This window comes from Meleagris gallopavo, chromosome Z (genome assembly GCF_905368555.1).
Source record: "Meleagris gallopavo chromosome Z, MGAL_WU_HG_1.1, whole genome shotgun sequence".
Lineage (NCBI taxonomy): Eukaryota > Metazoa > Chordata > Aves > Galliformes > Phasianidae > Meleagris > Meleagris gallopavo.
The window spans coordinates 47,697,211-47,713,567 of NC_139435.1; the positions used below are offsets into that span (position 1 = coordinate 47,697,211).

General features: G+C 34.9%; 1 protein-coding gene across 1 annotated transcript in view; it reads left to right on the forward strand.

The window, feature by feature from the left end:
- RASA1 (RAS p21 protein activator 1) overlaps positions 1-16,357 on the forward strand; it is a 59,501-nt gene that overhangs the window by 34,783 nt on the left and 8,361 nt on the right. The window contains exons 11-20 of the mRNA XM_085212506.1: positions 500-656; positions 2,999-3,086; positions 5,597-5,674; positions 7,485-7,642; positions 7,923-7,999; positions 11,636-11,808; positions 12,007-12,166; positions 12,354-12,496; positions 13,278-13,393; positions 14,483-14,569. Of these exons, the coding sequence (XP_085068632.1) occupies positions 500-656; positions 2,999-3,086; positions 5,597-5,674; positions 7,485-7,642; positions 7,923-7,999; positions 11,636-11,808; positions 12,007-12,166; positions 12,354-12,496; positions 13,278-13,393; positions 14,483-14,569 (1,237 nt within the window). The remainder of the gene's footprint in view (positions 1-499; positions 657-2,998; positions 3,087-5,596; positions 5,675-7,484; positions 7,643-7,922; positions 8,000-11,635; positions 11,809-12,006; positions 12,167-12,353; positions 12,497-13,277; positions 13,394-14,482; positions 14,570-16,357) is intronic.

Consider the following 16,357-nt stretch of genomic DNA (forward strand, 5'->3'; position numbering starts at 1 on the left):
CTTGTCCAGAGATTGTAGTCTTGAACCAGCAAACAGTAATGATGACCACCAACAATACGAAGATGATGACCCTTTGGGGTCCCTCTCAGATGTCTTTTGATGCCTGCTAGGTTTGCAGGTGCTTTGTCCCAAGATTGTAAACAAGCAAGTTTGCCAAAATAAAACTGTAAAAAACAAGTTTATAGCTAAAATTTATTGTGGGAAGGAGGCCAGTTTGTCAGAGAAGGACTTATCCCACCAGAGGACAGTATATCATACTTGCTGATATCAGCTTTTGACTGGGTGCCATTGCAACGTGAATCGAGTACATCCCATAAGGTCAGAAGGTGTTTTTTGTTGGTCTTTCACAGTGATTAGCTATGTCATTGTAATAGTGGTTAGCTAAATGTCCTTCTATTTGACACCTGACAAAAACAAACTGCTCTGTTTTGTTATTTGACTTTACAAAATTGATATTTTCTTTAAAACAATCATAACTTCTGGCTTTACTTTTCTACAGGTAAAGGAAAAAGATGGAAAAACTTGTACTTTATATTAGAGGGAAATGATGCCCAGCTTATTTATTTTGAAAGTGAAAAGCGAGCCACAAAACCCAAAGGACTAATAGACCTTAGTGTGTGTTCTGTCTATGGAGTACATGACAGCTTGTTTGGCAGGTAGGATGCTGGTTCATAATTCTCATATGTGCAGCATACGAGACTTGACTGTTAGTTTGAGACATGTACAATGCAAATCCAGTTTGCTGCCAGTGAGCTGGCTTGTACTGATTGCAACTGTTCATTCATACTCAGTTGGTAGTAACTGTTCCTAAACAAATTGTAATCAACGATTTTAGTATTTTAAGTTAAAGCTTTTTTTATGAAATAAGGTGTGGCAATGATTCAAACTTTTGCGTTATTGTTTTTGGATATTGAGCATAATAATTGTTCCATGTTTTGTGATTGATACATGAAAAATGATGAACTAATGCTGAGGGTTTAACCAGTTAGAACCAAGAATTGATAAGATCAAGGATTTTATCAATTCCGAAATATTTGTCTACCTTTGATAGATATTTGAAAGCTAATTTGGTTAGGCAGAGTTTATAAGTAGTTTTCTATTTAAGATGAGTATTTTTATTAGAGCTATATATTCAGAGACCATTTTTGCATTAAGTCTTATTTTATTGTAATATTTTTCATCAAACTGTACCAATTACAAGGCATGTGATTGCTAACAAAGAAATTGAGAATACTCTTTCTGATATTACTTGTTGTTAGCAGGAAAGAAGTTACATTTTTGTTTATTGATAGTTTATAATTCCACCAATTTGTACTTAATGCCATATAAGAGCAGTGTGAATACCTTCTACTGGAAGTTTCAGATAGAAAAACACATAAGTAGAAATTCTGGTTATCCCATATCTAATTCAAGTGATTTGTAGCTAACAATACTATTAAAAAAAACCAACAACAATAAAAAAACTGTCATATTAGATGTGTAAAACTACTGGTGTTTCTTAAACCACAAATATTTGGTTGTCTTATTCCAATAATTTTTTGGATCTTCTCAAAAATTCTGAAAATCCATGGAACTAACCATAATAAATAAACACTATTGAAATTTTCTGTATGTAAGTTAACAATTTTGAAGGAAGCTTTGGTGTACGTTTGTACACTGTAAAGAAGGAACAGTTTGTTTAATGACTACCTCTTAAGAAGTCCCGTGCTGTGAAATTGGGCAGTAAGTAGTTCTGAATGTGGGTAGGAAAAAATGCATGGTTGCATCAACTGTAGGAAGCTAATAGTGAGGAACTATATAAAGTTCCTCCTGTACTTTAAGTAGCTGCTACTTGAAGAAGGAAAAAAATAAAACAAGAAAAACAATCCCAAACTGTTTTTGCCCTTTTCTCAGAAGTATAGTGAAGCTTGTAGTTTTGCTTGTTTCTTTGAGGGTAGTGATGTAAATAGCCCTAGTTCTGTGTTACTTCCTGCTCTCCCTCATCCTGTGGCTGGACACATTCGCCAGGCAGTGAAATGGATGGAGAACAGAAGGCTGAAATTCTGCTGGAAAGGAAATGAGATTGTGTAATGCAGTGATTGGGACAGCTAAGTTTTCTTCAACATAAACTGGAAGGTTGTGAATGAAGCTTGTAATTTAACACTTGGTAGTGTTTTTGACAAATGGATGGTGGTATACAAAATGGCCAAGATACCATAATTCCATGTAAAGGTTTAGAGATATGTATCAGATGATTGGTGTGTGACCCAATAAACGTTTTACTGGTCATGAGACCTGTAGGGGATTTCTTATGATAGTATTTCCTAAAATCCTGAAAGAACAAATCCTTAATGTGTCTTTAATTGCTTGGGATCTAATGCTGAACCTTTGCTTGTTTTTAAGTTTGTGGGAATAGATCTTAGTGGCAAGTCTTTCATGTTCCAAGGTGATTACTTATTGCCTCGACTGTAAGTCCGTATGCTCTTATATATATAACTTATATATATAAAATATAAAAATATATTCTAACATTCTAGAAGTCTCTTACTGCTCAGAAACAAAATAGCTGTGCTATAATTTTCTTAAAAGTAACATGTTCAAGCAAAAATGCAATCTTGAAATATATGAGAATATTTTTTGATAGTCTTTCCTGTCTATTTTGTGTTCAATATTCCCTTCACAAAATCAACAGAAAACTCTTAGTTTAGTGTAAATTTTGGCACACTGGGACTAGAATTGTTTAGTTGAAAGGAACCGTCAGAGATCCTGGAGACTGACCACCTCAGGTCTAACCAGAAGTTAAAGCACATTACTGAGGGCATTGTCCAAATGCTTCTTAAACACTGACAGGCATGGGGCATCCACCAGCTCTGTAGGACGCCTGTGCCTGAGAGTGTCTGACCACTCTCACGGTATAAGGAAATTATTCCTAATGTCCAGTCTGAGATTAATAAGTGAAGGTATTTGTAAATATTACGAAGATTAATAAAACTTTTTTGTTGTTCTGTTTATCTTTAAGGCCAAACTGTTTTCAGATAGTAGTTCAGCACTTTAGTGAAGAGCATTACATCTTTTACTTTGCAGGCGAAACTCCAGAACAAGCACAGGTGAGAGCTTTTGTTGGTAAATATAATTTTTAAAGTGATTTATTATTTTTTGTTGGCATTGTAGTGTTCAGCAATACTATCCTTCTTCAGTAGGAAGCAAATGTACCATAAATGAGATAGTGGTTAAGCTTATACCAGCAAGTGTTATGATACAGTAGTAGGAGATCTAGGAGGGAAAAACTATTGTTGGGAATCCAGTGCCTATATTACTTGTACTTGGGGATTTTTACTTTGGACAAGTTCCGGTTCTGTGGAATGAACTCAGGTTATATTCTTTTGTACATTTTGTAGAACGCAACTTCTGGCATAATTCAGTACAGAAAAATAATTCGCTCTCCAACACTTCTCCTTCAAGAGTATTTTCCTGATGTGAAATAAAACAGTAGCACATCTATGTGTGCCCAATGACCAAATTAGAAGGAATGACTATCTTCCACAGTTTTTCCTGTTCCTGAATCAGTAATTTTTCATAGTTTTGGGCCCTCATTGTGCACGAGGAGTGATGTGATTGTAAAGAGCTTAGTGCTCTAAAATCCTCTTTACCAGCAGGAGAGTGCAAGTTGAGGCAATGCTTTCATTTATTAAGGTTACAATTCTGAAATATACATGTTGCATCAGAAGTTAGGCTTTCCATTTGGTTTAATTTGAATTAAAGCTTTTTAAAGTAGTACTTATAGTAGGCAGTATACATTCAATATTTTTATAGTGCTGTATACACAGGAAAGAACAGATTTTCTTGTTGAACTGTCAAAAGTTTATGGAAGTCCCTGGGATAACTTCTGAATATTGCACTGATGTTTATCACACAGCTGTCAGTGTATCATCTCTGAGATGCAGCATGCAGTCATTGAGAGTATATCCATTAATTTCTACAATCATGAACATGTAGGTTCATTTTTGTCATGTCCAGTGTTGTGTGAGTTCTAGAAATTAAAAGAATGTGTAGAAAGCAAAACATTGTGCCATGTTCCCCGAGTGGTTTGATTTAATCTACTTTTGATTTTGATTGATCTAACACCCTGTTCGCTGTATTCTTTACAAAGTACAGTTCTGTTAATAATGCAGTCTTAGTTCATGCGCGTTGGTTCTCATTTAGATCTGTTCTGAGAAGATCACGATTTTTTTTTTAACAGTCAAATACTTTATAGAGGACTAATTTTTTTTATATATTAAGGAAAAAAATTATTCTTTCATAGTGCAAATAGATATCGAAGCAGCCATCTTATGGAATGGGTCACATGTTGTGCACTAAGTGTAATTGAATGTACAAGAATGGCGCTATTTGTGCATTGTTCTCACTGCTGTCAGTTTTAGCATTTAAGAAGATAGGTTTTCCTGTAATGATTGAGTTTAGGGATGCACTGTGCATCTACAAAACATTTACTAGTACACTGTATTTAGGAAGTCTTTGGCTCTCTTATTGCTGCTACTTTAGAATAAAGGAACAAGCCACTAAAACTCTGTGCTACACACATGGAAGCTTTTCCTTCTGTAGAAGGCTTAGAAAGTTGAAGCCTGACTCAAAGTAGTTTAGCTAAGAATGGCTGTGGTAGATGATGCTCCTGTATTGTTTTTTAATATGTGGAACATACAGTGAAGAAGAAGATTCAAACAATATTGTGGGGTTTTTTAATGATGCTGTTAAATTATACTTCGAGGATAATTGGTGGCAGATCTTTGAGATAGACTTCAAAATGCAACTGATTAAAACTTACATTTTGAGCTTTGCAGCAGCAATGGAGAATATGATGGCTGTGGGACAGAAACAAGAGAAAGCAGCTGTACCTTTTCTCCTATCTTCTAAAACTAAGACTCCCATACAAAGCTCTTATATTAGGAACTTCAGCTTTTTCAGAGGTGGTCTGGTGAGGTGATGGTGCCTCTTAGCAGCTTATTTGTATAATAATGAATAAAAAGCACAAATTTTCTTCAGATTGCTCCTAGATGACCTATTCATTTTCTTTAATAAAGTGGAATCCATCCATCCATTCTACTACATAAGGCTATGAGAAGACAAAAGGAGGATGTAGGATATCCTTCTTTTCAGTGTTTTTCTGATAATGCTGTTTAGTTTACATTGGAATTATATGCACTATTATGACAGGAATAGAGATGTAATTGGAGGAAAAAAACAGCATAGTTTGTCTTGTTAATTTATTTTTTCAGAAGTAAGCAGGATTTGCTTCATTTTATATGCCATTTGCAATTTAATGTGATATTACTAGACTTGAAATTTGTTAAAGGTTGCACTGTCTGTGTATACCCAATTAACAAGATTTGATATTTCCAAAAAAAGACATTGCTTCTGATTTGCAAATCCTTAATTTTTATTTACTTATTGAAGATAAGAATTTTACTTTATTATTCAAATTTAGATATCTGGAGTGGCATAAAAATTGAACCTGAGGAATGCTTCAGATATTTAATGTACCCTTTAAGATGTCTACTCTACTGCAAGAAGCTGTATCTGACTTTGCCTTATTATACTGTTCTGCATTCTTTTCTTTCAGGACTGGATGAAAGCTCTGCAGATGTTTTGCAGTTTAAGAAAAACCAGTCCAGGAACATCAAACAAACGTCTACGCCAGGTAAAGCTGTACAGATGTTAAAGGGTTTTGCTTTGTTGGCGTTAAAGTTTTATGTTGTGCAGATACGTTGACAAATGTATTTTCCTTTCAATAGTAAATTCTGCACGTTCTTACTTCACTTTCTGGAGTTATGCAGAACCAGAATGATTTCAGTTTTGTTAGCTGTATGCAGAAAGAACAGTGTTTTTATGCAATCTGTAGATACCGTGCTAGGTACTAATTTCAGATGTTATGTGGCTGTGATAGTCAGCTTTTTATCTGTTTAACTTAATATTTTACATTATGTGAGGGACCTAAACAAACAAACAAAAAAACAGACTTCACATCATCTTTTGTGAGATGTAAAAAAAATGTTTGTTCAAATACTGTTGTTCCTCATTTTTTAGTAACCAGTGTGTGCTGAGCCATGCTGTTGGCTTAAAATTTCTTGGCCTCTTGAAAGTGCTGCTTTGACCAGAATTGGCACAGAGGTTGGAGGACTGATGGTCAGTTATGACCAAGTCTATAATGGTTGTAAAGTAACATATGTACTTCAGGAATCCCTGATAATTCTGAACGTTGGGAATAGTGAAAGTAATTACTGTGGAAAAAGAAACACATTTTCCAGGACACACAGAATTATTCTGTAATTAGCATTAAAGAAGATTAAATGCTTCTGAAGAAAATAACTATGTTAAGTGAATCAGTGGGTGAAATTGGAGGCTTTCAAGCTGCAGAAGCTAGGCAAGAAGGGTGGCATTTTAAACTAATTCTGTCCCTCAAAAAACAATGTTTTTCTGCATAAAGGTGAAGAACAGAAGAAAAGTGAAAAATATAAATATGAATCATCAAGACAGGAAAAAAACAAACTCCTCCATTTGTATTACAGAAATTGTATCAGGAACCAGAGTTTGAGAAACATACTTCATCAGTTACTTTGTGTTGAGCACTTGCAAAGTGTGATGGAAAGTAAAGCCTTGCTAGTGCTTATAATAATGACTTTGATGGCTTGGTCAGTCTTCTGAGGGAATATACAAACACTCATGAATTCTTACAGTTTTTAACCGTCCTTCAAAGCTTGTATTGCTGAATATTTGTCTTTGAATGAAATGTTGTCTGAATTAAATGTGGTAATTCCTGTTCTTACTATATTTATTTGGCAACAGCTGATAACAGTACATGTTGGATTAAGCTATGAATTTCACATTATTTAGAATTTTGTGGAAAAGTAGATCAAAATGTCTTCCTTCATATAAGTAAGATTTTAGAAGGTTCACTTCTCATTTTTTGGAAATGTGGGGTTACTAATTGCTTGAGTAGTCTTGAGAGTCCATATTACGGACCAAGTTGTTTTCATTTTAGGAGGAAAACTGGTTATAATGTGTTGCACAATAGAATTCTGTGTGATCTGTTTGGAAAGCAGAGGTTAAGCCATTCTGCTTGGAATCATCTGTGATTTTTACTCAAGATGCCAGGTTTTGGTTTCTGTAAAATTTTCTATGTGTAGAAAAGTTAGCATTTACAAATCCTAATGTTTGTTAGAGATAAGTTAAATAAAAACCATCACCACTAACAAAAATAAATAGGTTACATTAAAAATACGGTGCCAGAGATTTGTTTTCAGTAGTTGATACTGCTCGTATTTTGTCACTGGTGCTTGTTAAAATATTGATCCATTATGTCTGTTCTGTGTCCTTTCCATTAGGAAGTAACGGTTTGTAATCACTACTCGTAAGTTAACATAAAGCCTCCACATAGAGAAAAAAATATTCATGTTTTTAATGATTCTGTTCCAGAAAAAAAAGGAGTAATTTCTTTTTTTTTTTTCCAGGTCAGCAGTCTTATTTTGCATGTGGAAGAAGCTCATACGCTCCCAGTAAAGCATTTTACTAATCCATACTGTAACATCTACCTGAACAGTGTTCAGGTAGCAAAAACACATATCAGGGAAGGGCAGAACCCTGTGTGGTCAGAAGAATTTGTTTTTGAGTAAGTCTTACTCTTCTCAAGTTCTGCTAAGATGCTTTGCATTTAAGATTATTAACGGTCTCCTATTTTGCATGTGCTTTTAAAAGTACTGTGTGTGTGGTTAATGACCAGCAGCTTTTTAGCCATTAAATGTGTGAGCAGATTTTCTGTAGCAGCTAAATGTCTTTGGTAATGTGTGTCTTTGTTGTAAATGAGAATTCAGGTTTGAAAAGAATTTAGATTAAGGTTAAATGCCAGCCAACTGTAAGTATTAATTGAGGCTTTCTGTCTTTTCTCCTAGTGATCTTTCATCTGATATTAATAGATTTGAGATAAGTCTTAGTAACAAAACAAAGAAAAGTAAAGATCCAGATATATGTAAGTATTTTTCTGTAAAAGTTGCATATGTATTGCAGCAGTTGATTATGTCTGCAGTTTTCATGCTCTTGTGAAACATTATCACAAGAGAATTAAGTGTATTATTATATCTACCACACTTGTATGTTTTAGATGTCTGTTAATGGTTTTGCATTCATGTTTTTACAATAAGAACTTGCATGGTTTTTATTACTGAGATACACAGAAATCCAGTCATAAGTATCTCCTGGCTTTCCTAGATGTTCTTTAGAATCACTGTTATGTGATGCAGTGTCTGTGCTTACAAAAAGGGAAGATCAAAAGAGAATCTGTCAGTAATAGTCTGCTCGGTTTTACTATCTCACTGAGTTAACTTATTTGATCTGTTTTAAGTATGCATGTATGGAATTCCTTGTTAATATTTTTGTTGTGTTTACTGGGAACGAAGTAAAGGAGCAAATGTATTACATCGTTTAAAAATGAATCAAAAATACCCTGAGAGTCTCTGGAATTTGCCATTTTCTTTGTTTCACATCATCTCCATTCTTTCTTTGCATGACTTCTAGGCTTAAACCTGAAGTTACCTCAGTATCATTTCAGGAAAGAATCCATATGTTCTTCCACTCTTTACAGGAATTCACAAGATTTTTTTTTTTCTTCCTGTTAACTAGACAGCTGCATCTTCAGTAGTTGATTTGTTTCTGTGTATGTCAGCAAGTTAGTAGCAAGCTAGTACGGCAACATCAGCTTTCTAGGAAGAAAGGACTCATTTTGAAAAGCATGGCTTCTGAGCTCTTCTACATTAAAATATATATATATATATTATATATATATTATGATCAATTCCCTTCACACAAATAACATATTTCAAACTTCTTTTCCTAGTAAAACTATCAAAACTATCATTTGCTGTTTTGCTTCTGTAAGAGCTTCAGCCCCTACCCTCTTCGTTTGTTGCCTGCAGTGCAGCACTACCCCACCCACCCTCAGTTTGTTCCAAGAATTTTTCTTTTCTATTGTGTTCAGACCTGCCTGCTTTAAAGCCTGGCAGAGTACTTAGAGTCTATTGCAGTTGTTTCAGTTTGCATATATTGTGTTATTAGCCTGTTATCTATGTCTCTGGGTTAATTTTGTGATTTTTTCAGAGAAGAGATTTATAGGGAAATTGTGACCAAAGTAGAATTACTACTCAGATTGAGTGCTCTTGCAGAACTCAATTCCAGATTCCAGAATGCAGTTCCAAAACTTTGTCCTTCCTCTGACTAGAAAAATTCTCGTATAATAGGAGGAAAAAATATGTCCCTCTGACAGACAGAATGCCTTTAATCATGGTTCATGTTCTTGCACTCTTCTTATATTTACTTGAGTAGAAAAGTCACTATCTGGCTACCCCACTGGTTCGATCAGTAAAGGAACCATTGCAATGGTAATTCATGAATTGAATGTCTTAATTTTTTTCAAATCGTTTTTGTCATTTCCTTCTTTGTCCAGATTAAGGAGATTATGTTGGCTTTGGATGCATCCAGCTGCTGGAAGGTGATAGAAAGTTTAGTTAGGGGTAGAGCTACTTGGCTTCCCTCACAGCATAACTCAACAGTAATTTAATTTGGGGATAAGGATTAGACAAAGTCAAGTTGAATTAGTATGCATCTCTGCCCTATTATAAATGGAAATAAATGAGCAGTACCAGATTTTATCTAACAGACCAGGATGTATTGTCTGAATAACGCCTGAACTCTCCAAAAGCAAGAAAATTAATTTCTTCCACAAATATTTTGCTTCCCAGCTGCAATTGCTAAATGTGGATTGCCCTGAAATGGGAACCATGTGACTCTAGTACTGTGCTTCTTCTCCATTATTTGGTTAAGTCAGCTTTCCTGCTTGTTGCTTCTGCTGTAGTAAGCAGATTGAAGGCCCTGTAATACGTATGAATCTGTTTTTGTTTCTTCCACCATTTCTTTCATTTTAAATACTAAGATAAGAGCATGAAGGCTGCTTTTCAGTATTTTAAAATGTTTCATGAATTCCCAGGTTTTTGACTTGGATGCTTGTCTGTTAAAAGTAATCAATAATTATTGTAATACTCCCATCTTGTAAAAAATTTGAGTATTTTAACTAAGGAGTTTAGTATCATTTCTGCTCAAACCTTTTCTTTTTGTTTCTCTACCAAAGAGGAACTAAATAACTTGTACAAGGATTTATTTGCATAAGTATATATTAATGTCTTAAAAACAAACATGAAAAAAAATACAATGAAGTCCTAATACTTAGACTTCGTTTGCTGCTTCTGAAAACTGGGATGCTCAAGTTTGATTAGACAACTGAAGCAATCAGTCTGCCAGGGCAGTACTACGCAGTATTGAACTGTAGTGGAAGTTCTGGCTTGGTTTAGCATTGCAATAGTTGGTTAATTTCATTTAGTTAATGGAGGAAAAACTAAGTATCTTTTATAAAGGAGGAGGTCAGCACTTGCAGGCATGTCTGTAAAACATGGTATTAGCCTTTGTTTTTCTTCTCAGCGTGGTTCTTATTTGCAGAAGTGCCACAGGTTGGTTTTGAAGCTGATAGTTTAGGGTATGCAGTTGCAGCCAGGTGGAAAAAAAGTCTCTGTGGTGCCACAGAATTGGCAAATGTATGCTGGGAAGTTATGTTTGCTCTGGCAGGCTAGAGGCTCCTCTGTTTTTCAGGCAATATTGCAATTACAAAATACTACTGTAGCCACTGGAAAAAATAAATCAATTATTCTAGAACCTGTATTTCACTGTCCCTATCAGTTTGCCAATGTATGACACATGCCATACGTTTGCAGCCAAAGGAACCAAATACATTGCTTAGCTGCAGTATATAAGATTTGATGGGAAGAAATATTCTTGGAAAGTTGATTGATGGGATTATGGTCCCATTCACACTGTTAATAAGTAAAAGATGAAGAATTATTTTTTCAACTACTTAACTGACGTGAATGCATTATCTTACAGGAGTTTATAAGCTCCAAACAGCATGAAATAGGCAACTGGTGTGCCCTGAAGTGAGCATTATGAATGTGATGCTATTCTATTTGGGTATCAGGTAATTACCTGATAACATTGCAATAGTGGAGCAACAGAAAGTCTGTGAGAACTGCTGACAATTTCTGGAAGACTGTATAGACTTTGCAGTAATGGCATTAAAAATAAAAAAAAAAAAATTGGAGTATTGTAATTTCAGCAGTGTCACTGTAATAAAAGTAAAAAGAAAGTGGTGAGGAAGCAGGCCTTATGATGATATCAGCCCACTGTTAAAAATAAAAAATCACAGTGAATTCTAAATACTTCATCTGCTTTTATTTTTGATTGCTGCCGGGAATTGCAAGGTAGCACTTAATTTATCTGCTGCTTGGGTATTACAAAGGAAACAATATCAGTATCTGTGTGGCATTCTTGAATGCATGTTTATGCATTACTCAGAGACTGCTTTGTGTTTCCACTTCACAGGAATATTCTAAACCAGTGAATAGAGAGCCTGCTAACTTATTGACGGCAAAAATCTTGATTGCTGTTATTAATATCCTTATTGAAGCAAGATGGCATGTGATGAAAATAGTTATTTTATTTGATATGAACAATTTGATATATTTTGCTGGAGGTGAATTAATTTAATAATGCTTTTTTCCTGAAGTATTTATGCGCTGCCAATTAAGCCGATTACAAAAAGGACATGCAACAGATGAGTGGTTTCAACTCAGTTCCCATGTACCATTAAAGGGTATTGAGCCAGGATCTCTGCGTGTTCGAGCACGATATTCTATGGAGAAGATCATGCCAGAAGAGGAATACAGTGAGTTTAAAGAGGTATAAAAATGTTTAACTTTCCTTAGTTCACCTGTCAAAACTTACTTTGTTGTTTGAGACGAATTTTGAAAACAGTGCTTGACACAATTTAATTATATTTATAGTGACATCTATTTTACTATAGATGTATGACACCAGTTTCTACTGAATAGTTAACATAAATTTCTGAATTTTTTAAGTTCTTTCTTTTTCTTTCAGCTTGTACTCCAGAAAGAACTTCATGTAGTCTATGCCTTATCACATGTTTGCGGACAGGACAGAACACTGTTGGCTGGCATTTTACTGAAGATTTTTCTTCATGAAAAGCTTGAGTCCTTGTTGTTACGAACACTAAATGACAGGGAAATAAGCATGGAAGGTATTGTACTACTTACACTGAAGTTTACTGAAACTGTGGGCAGGTAGGGAGGAGAGGGCTGTGCTGTCTTATTTTTTGTTGGTTTTATTTACAACATAGAGTTGTATGCAGCAGGTTTTTTTTCTCTGCTCTTTATTGTCTGCCTTTCTCAACCTTTTAATTCACTCTTTTTTTTTTCTTCTTTCAGATGAAGCTACTACTTTGTTTCGTGCTACCACTTTAGCAAGTACACTTATGGAGCAGTATATGAAAGCCACAGCAACACGTTTTGTTCACCATGCACTGAAAGACTCTATATTAAAGATAATGGAGAGCAAGCAGTCCTGTGAGGTGATACCTTGAACTATGTTTTTGAACATCTTGGTTTGTTGAGACAGTTATCTACTGGCTGTTACATTTTATGCTTGGATTAAATGTTATCTTTAGAGATATTCATTTATCTCTCAGAACAAAGCTTCATTTATGTGATTAATATAGGATCTGAATTCATTTTTTTTTCTAGTGTTGCCATGAGCAATATTGATACTAGCGATTTTGAAGTGCTAAACTTTTAAATTCACAACTTTCAATTTAGATATTTATTCTGTAGCTAACATAACTTGTTCTGCAGCAGTTACTGAGCAGCGTGACCTGAATAACTTCTAGTAAGCTCAAGATGTCACACAGGTCAATTTCTGAACTTTAGTTCTGATTTTAAACTCCCTGATACTGCTTATTGATCTGCTGATTTTTGGGGGGAGGCTTCAGAGTAGGACTGGGGGTGGAGGGGATTATTTATTTATTTATTTAATTTAAATTATTCTCCTAACTTCTGTATTTTCTTGCAACTTCATTGTGGAAAGGATGGGGGTCCTCAGAATTTTGAATTAAAAAGATGTGAAAGGGTCATGCGAATGGACAGTGTGGAATGTCTTAAATATTAAAGGCCTAATGTACTAGAACCACTGCTGCTTCTGATTTCCTGTGTAGCTGTTGAAGCAGATGTGGGAGTCTGAGATTTCTACTGTAGAATAATTTTTAATTTTCTTTGAAGAAGTCTTCATTGTGTTGTTTCATTATGAAACTGTGTCGTTCTGGTAGGAGTGGAAACCTAATCATCTTCTCTTTTTAGTTGAATCCTTCAAAACTAGAAAAGAATGAAGATGTAAACACTAATTTGGCACATCTACTCAGTATACTTTCAGAGCTGGTGGAGAAAATATTCATGGCCGCAGAAATACTGCCTCCGTAAGTTGGCACTTTTCTGATCTGTATTTGGAAATTCCTGCCTATGTGATTTATATTGCACCTTAAAATGGTATTTTTATGGGTTCATGTTCTGCTAATCAATCACAAGACTGTTCAGAGTTGGTAGGGTTTTCAGGATAAATTGTACAGTGGTATATAGAAGGATTTAAAACCAACATTTTCAGGTATAAATAGTCCCTTTTTACAAAAGCTTTTGTAAAGGGAAAGAAGCATAAAAATAATCAATGAAAGAGCGTAGAAAACAATTTTAAGTAAATTACAAGTTCTTATAATTCCTCTTCTGGGGAAGAGACACAGAATTATTAACAGTATATTAAAAATATAAGCAGAGTATTGGTGTGATGTGCTGTGATTATTTCTATCAAGGAAGTGCAGAGGCTAATTTTTTTCCTTTTTTTTTTTTTTAAGTGCCAATGCAATCTCCGTTCCTATTAGATTTGAACCATCAAATAAGAACTTGATAGTACTAACAGTTCTTTTCATTTGCTTTCAAAGTAAACTCTTTAAATTGTAGATAACATAAATGTTTGTTTTCAGGTAGTGCTGGCAAGGTTAAAAGGTGTGTCCCTTTTAATTTATGTGATGCAGTTCTCAACACATAAAAAGTGCCACAGTTAGTATTGGAGAGGAGAAATTCTGTAGTTACTCAGACACTTAACCATTAAAATGTAACCCTTATTTATGGAAACAAAAGTTGCTACTGAGTTAAAAAGAGCAAAAGTGAAAAATATATCAAAACATCAAGTTTGTACCTTTTTTTTCATAAACATAGGTTTTTAAAAAACATAAAACATTAAATGCACATCTAATGTTACCTACATGAATAGAATTATTGAAAACGTTTTCCGAGTTTATAAATCTACTTTTTAATGAACAATTATAAATTGAGTTTTTATGAATTTATTAACTTAAATTTAAATTAAGAATTTTTAAATGTCTAAGTAGTAGAGTTGGAATTGATAACATTTCTGTAGCAAGTAGGCAGTTGGATAGGATCCTTTCTGACTAGATTTTTTTATTCTCTAAGTCTTACGTGATGAGTAATCAGCTATGCTACCACTCTTACAGGACATTGAGGTATATTTATGGGTGCTTGCAGAAGTCTGTTCAAAACAAGTGGCCTGCTAATACAACCATGAGAACCAGAGTTGTTAGGTAAGTTATGTGTCACTGTGTTGAAAGTAATCTTTTAAAGTCTTATCTGTAACAAGCTTCAGTGTGCTTAATCTATTTTACTCTGTGACAAAACTTTATAATACTTATATAGATAATGACATTGAAAGTAGTTATGATACTGAGGCATGATATCCCAATTAAGGATTATGAGCGTGCAAGATTCACATTCCTAGACCTTTGCAGAATAAGATGGTATAGTACAGAGGTCAGGATGGCTTTACTTAATAGTTTTAACTTCAAATTTACTTGCATTGTGTTAAGTTTTACAACTTAAATAATGATTCCTATTTTCATGTTGGGAAGGGGGGGAGGGGAGGAAGAAAACTTCTCTCAAAGCAATATTTAGCCTTTGTAATACCTGTAGAAAGTAGCGTCTTCTGGAGATCGTGATCCTGTCATATGCCACCTGAGAAGACATTATTCAGCTACACTTATGTAAGCATATGTTGATTACTGGAGAAAACCTACACAGGTTAGGGTCACTGCCCCTTAAAATGCAGAACCAGCATGGTGTGAAATCTTCTCATAAAGGTAATCCAGCTGTCATTAGGCTTCACTGAGGTACTGTCTGTATTGCAGTATTTAGTTTTCTGCATCAGAGAGAGCTCCCAGTTGCTGGTGCTGCATGATCTGATGCCAATTGCTCTTATTAACAGTTTCGGTTTCTGAAACCATGTAATTCTATACTGTATAAGTATCCCTTCATTTCTCTGTTCCAGCCTTGCCACATTGGAACATATCCAACCTGACTCCTCTGAAGTTACACTAAGTTCAAAAACTCCATCTGTATTCATAATCCAAAGCAATATATAAGTCCTTCCTCTAACTACCTATTGCCAGTCCAAAAAAAGATGTGATCTTGATAGTCTGTTCCTAAATGTTAGTGTTTGAGGTTATGGGCAAATCCCATCCTGCATTTTCCTCCCTTCCCCAGTATTTGGCAATCATGATTTGCTGAGGTTAGATTTCCCTCCAGTTGGGGATTTTCAGAAGATTTATCTTTTGGCCCCTTTTTTTTTTTTTTAATCATTTTGACACTAATAGCTGTGGCTTACAGAATTGCGGGTACTGTGGTAGCTAGGGCTTTGCCTTCAAATCAGGGCTGCTCTATTAGGAGAGCCCCTCTTATTCTGAAGGGCTAACATATTGCAGGGCTGTAGAGAAGACTGCAAGGAAAATGACATCTTCCTCTTCTTACTCAGCTCCAGAGAACCATGTAGCTTTCCTTAGGTGAATGCAGCTTACATTTAAGTTTCCCAGAGGCCTTCAGTAAATGCTGTAACTTTTGAATCTCTTTTTCTTGTGACCTTAGTCTTCACAAGTGGATAGCTGCAACTTCTCACTAGAATATTGCAGCCTTTTGTGAAGAAAACTGTTTTATAAGACTAATTTTTAAATGTCTGAGTAGTTTACCAGCTACCTCATTCAGAAAACGTTGCCATTTCTACCTGATTTCCAAAACTCCATGTCAGTATTCATTATTACATTGTCCATTATTTCAAAACTCCACATCAGACTCATTATTAATACAGGGTGAAAGAGTAGGAACCCCAAGTCTTCTGTATTAGCAGGATTCATACCTCACAGGTCTTCAGTGTTAGACACTTAGGAGAGATTGGTCTGTATTCCATGATTTCCAGATTGCATACTTCCTCTTATCTTTATGTTCACACCACAGACAATTTTTTTTTTTTTTTGCTCCACTGATGTTCAGGACTGTTGTTTTACCAGCCCATAATTTGTAGTTCTTGGAGGAAAAAGAAACTT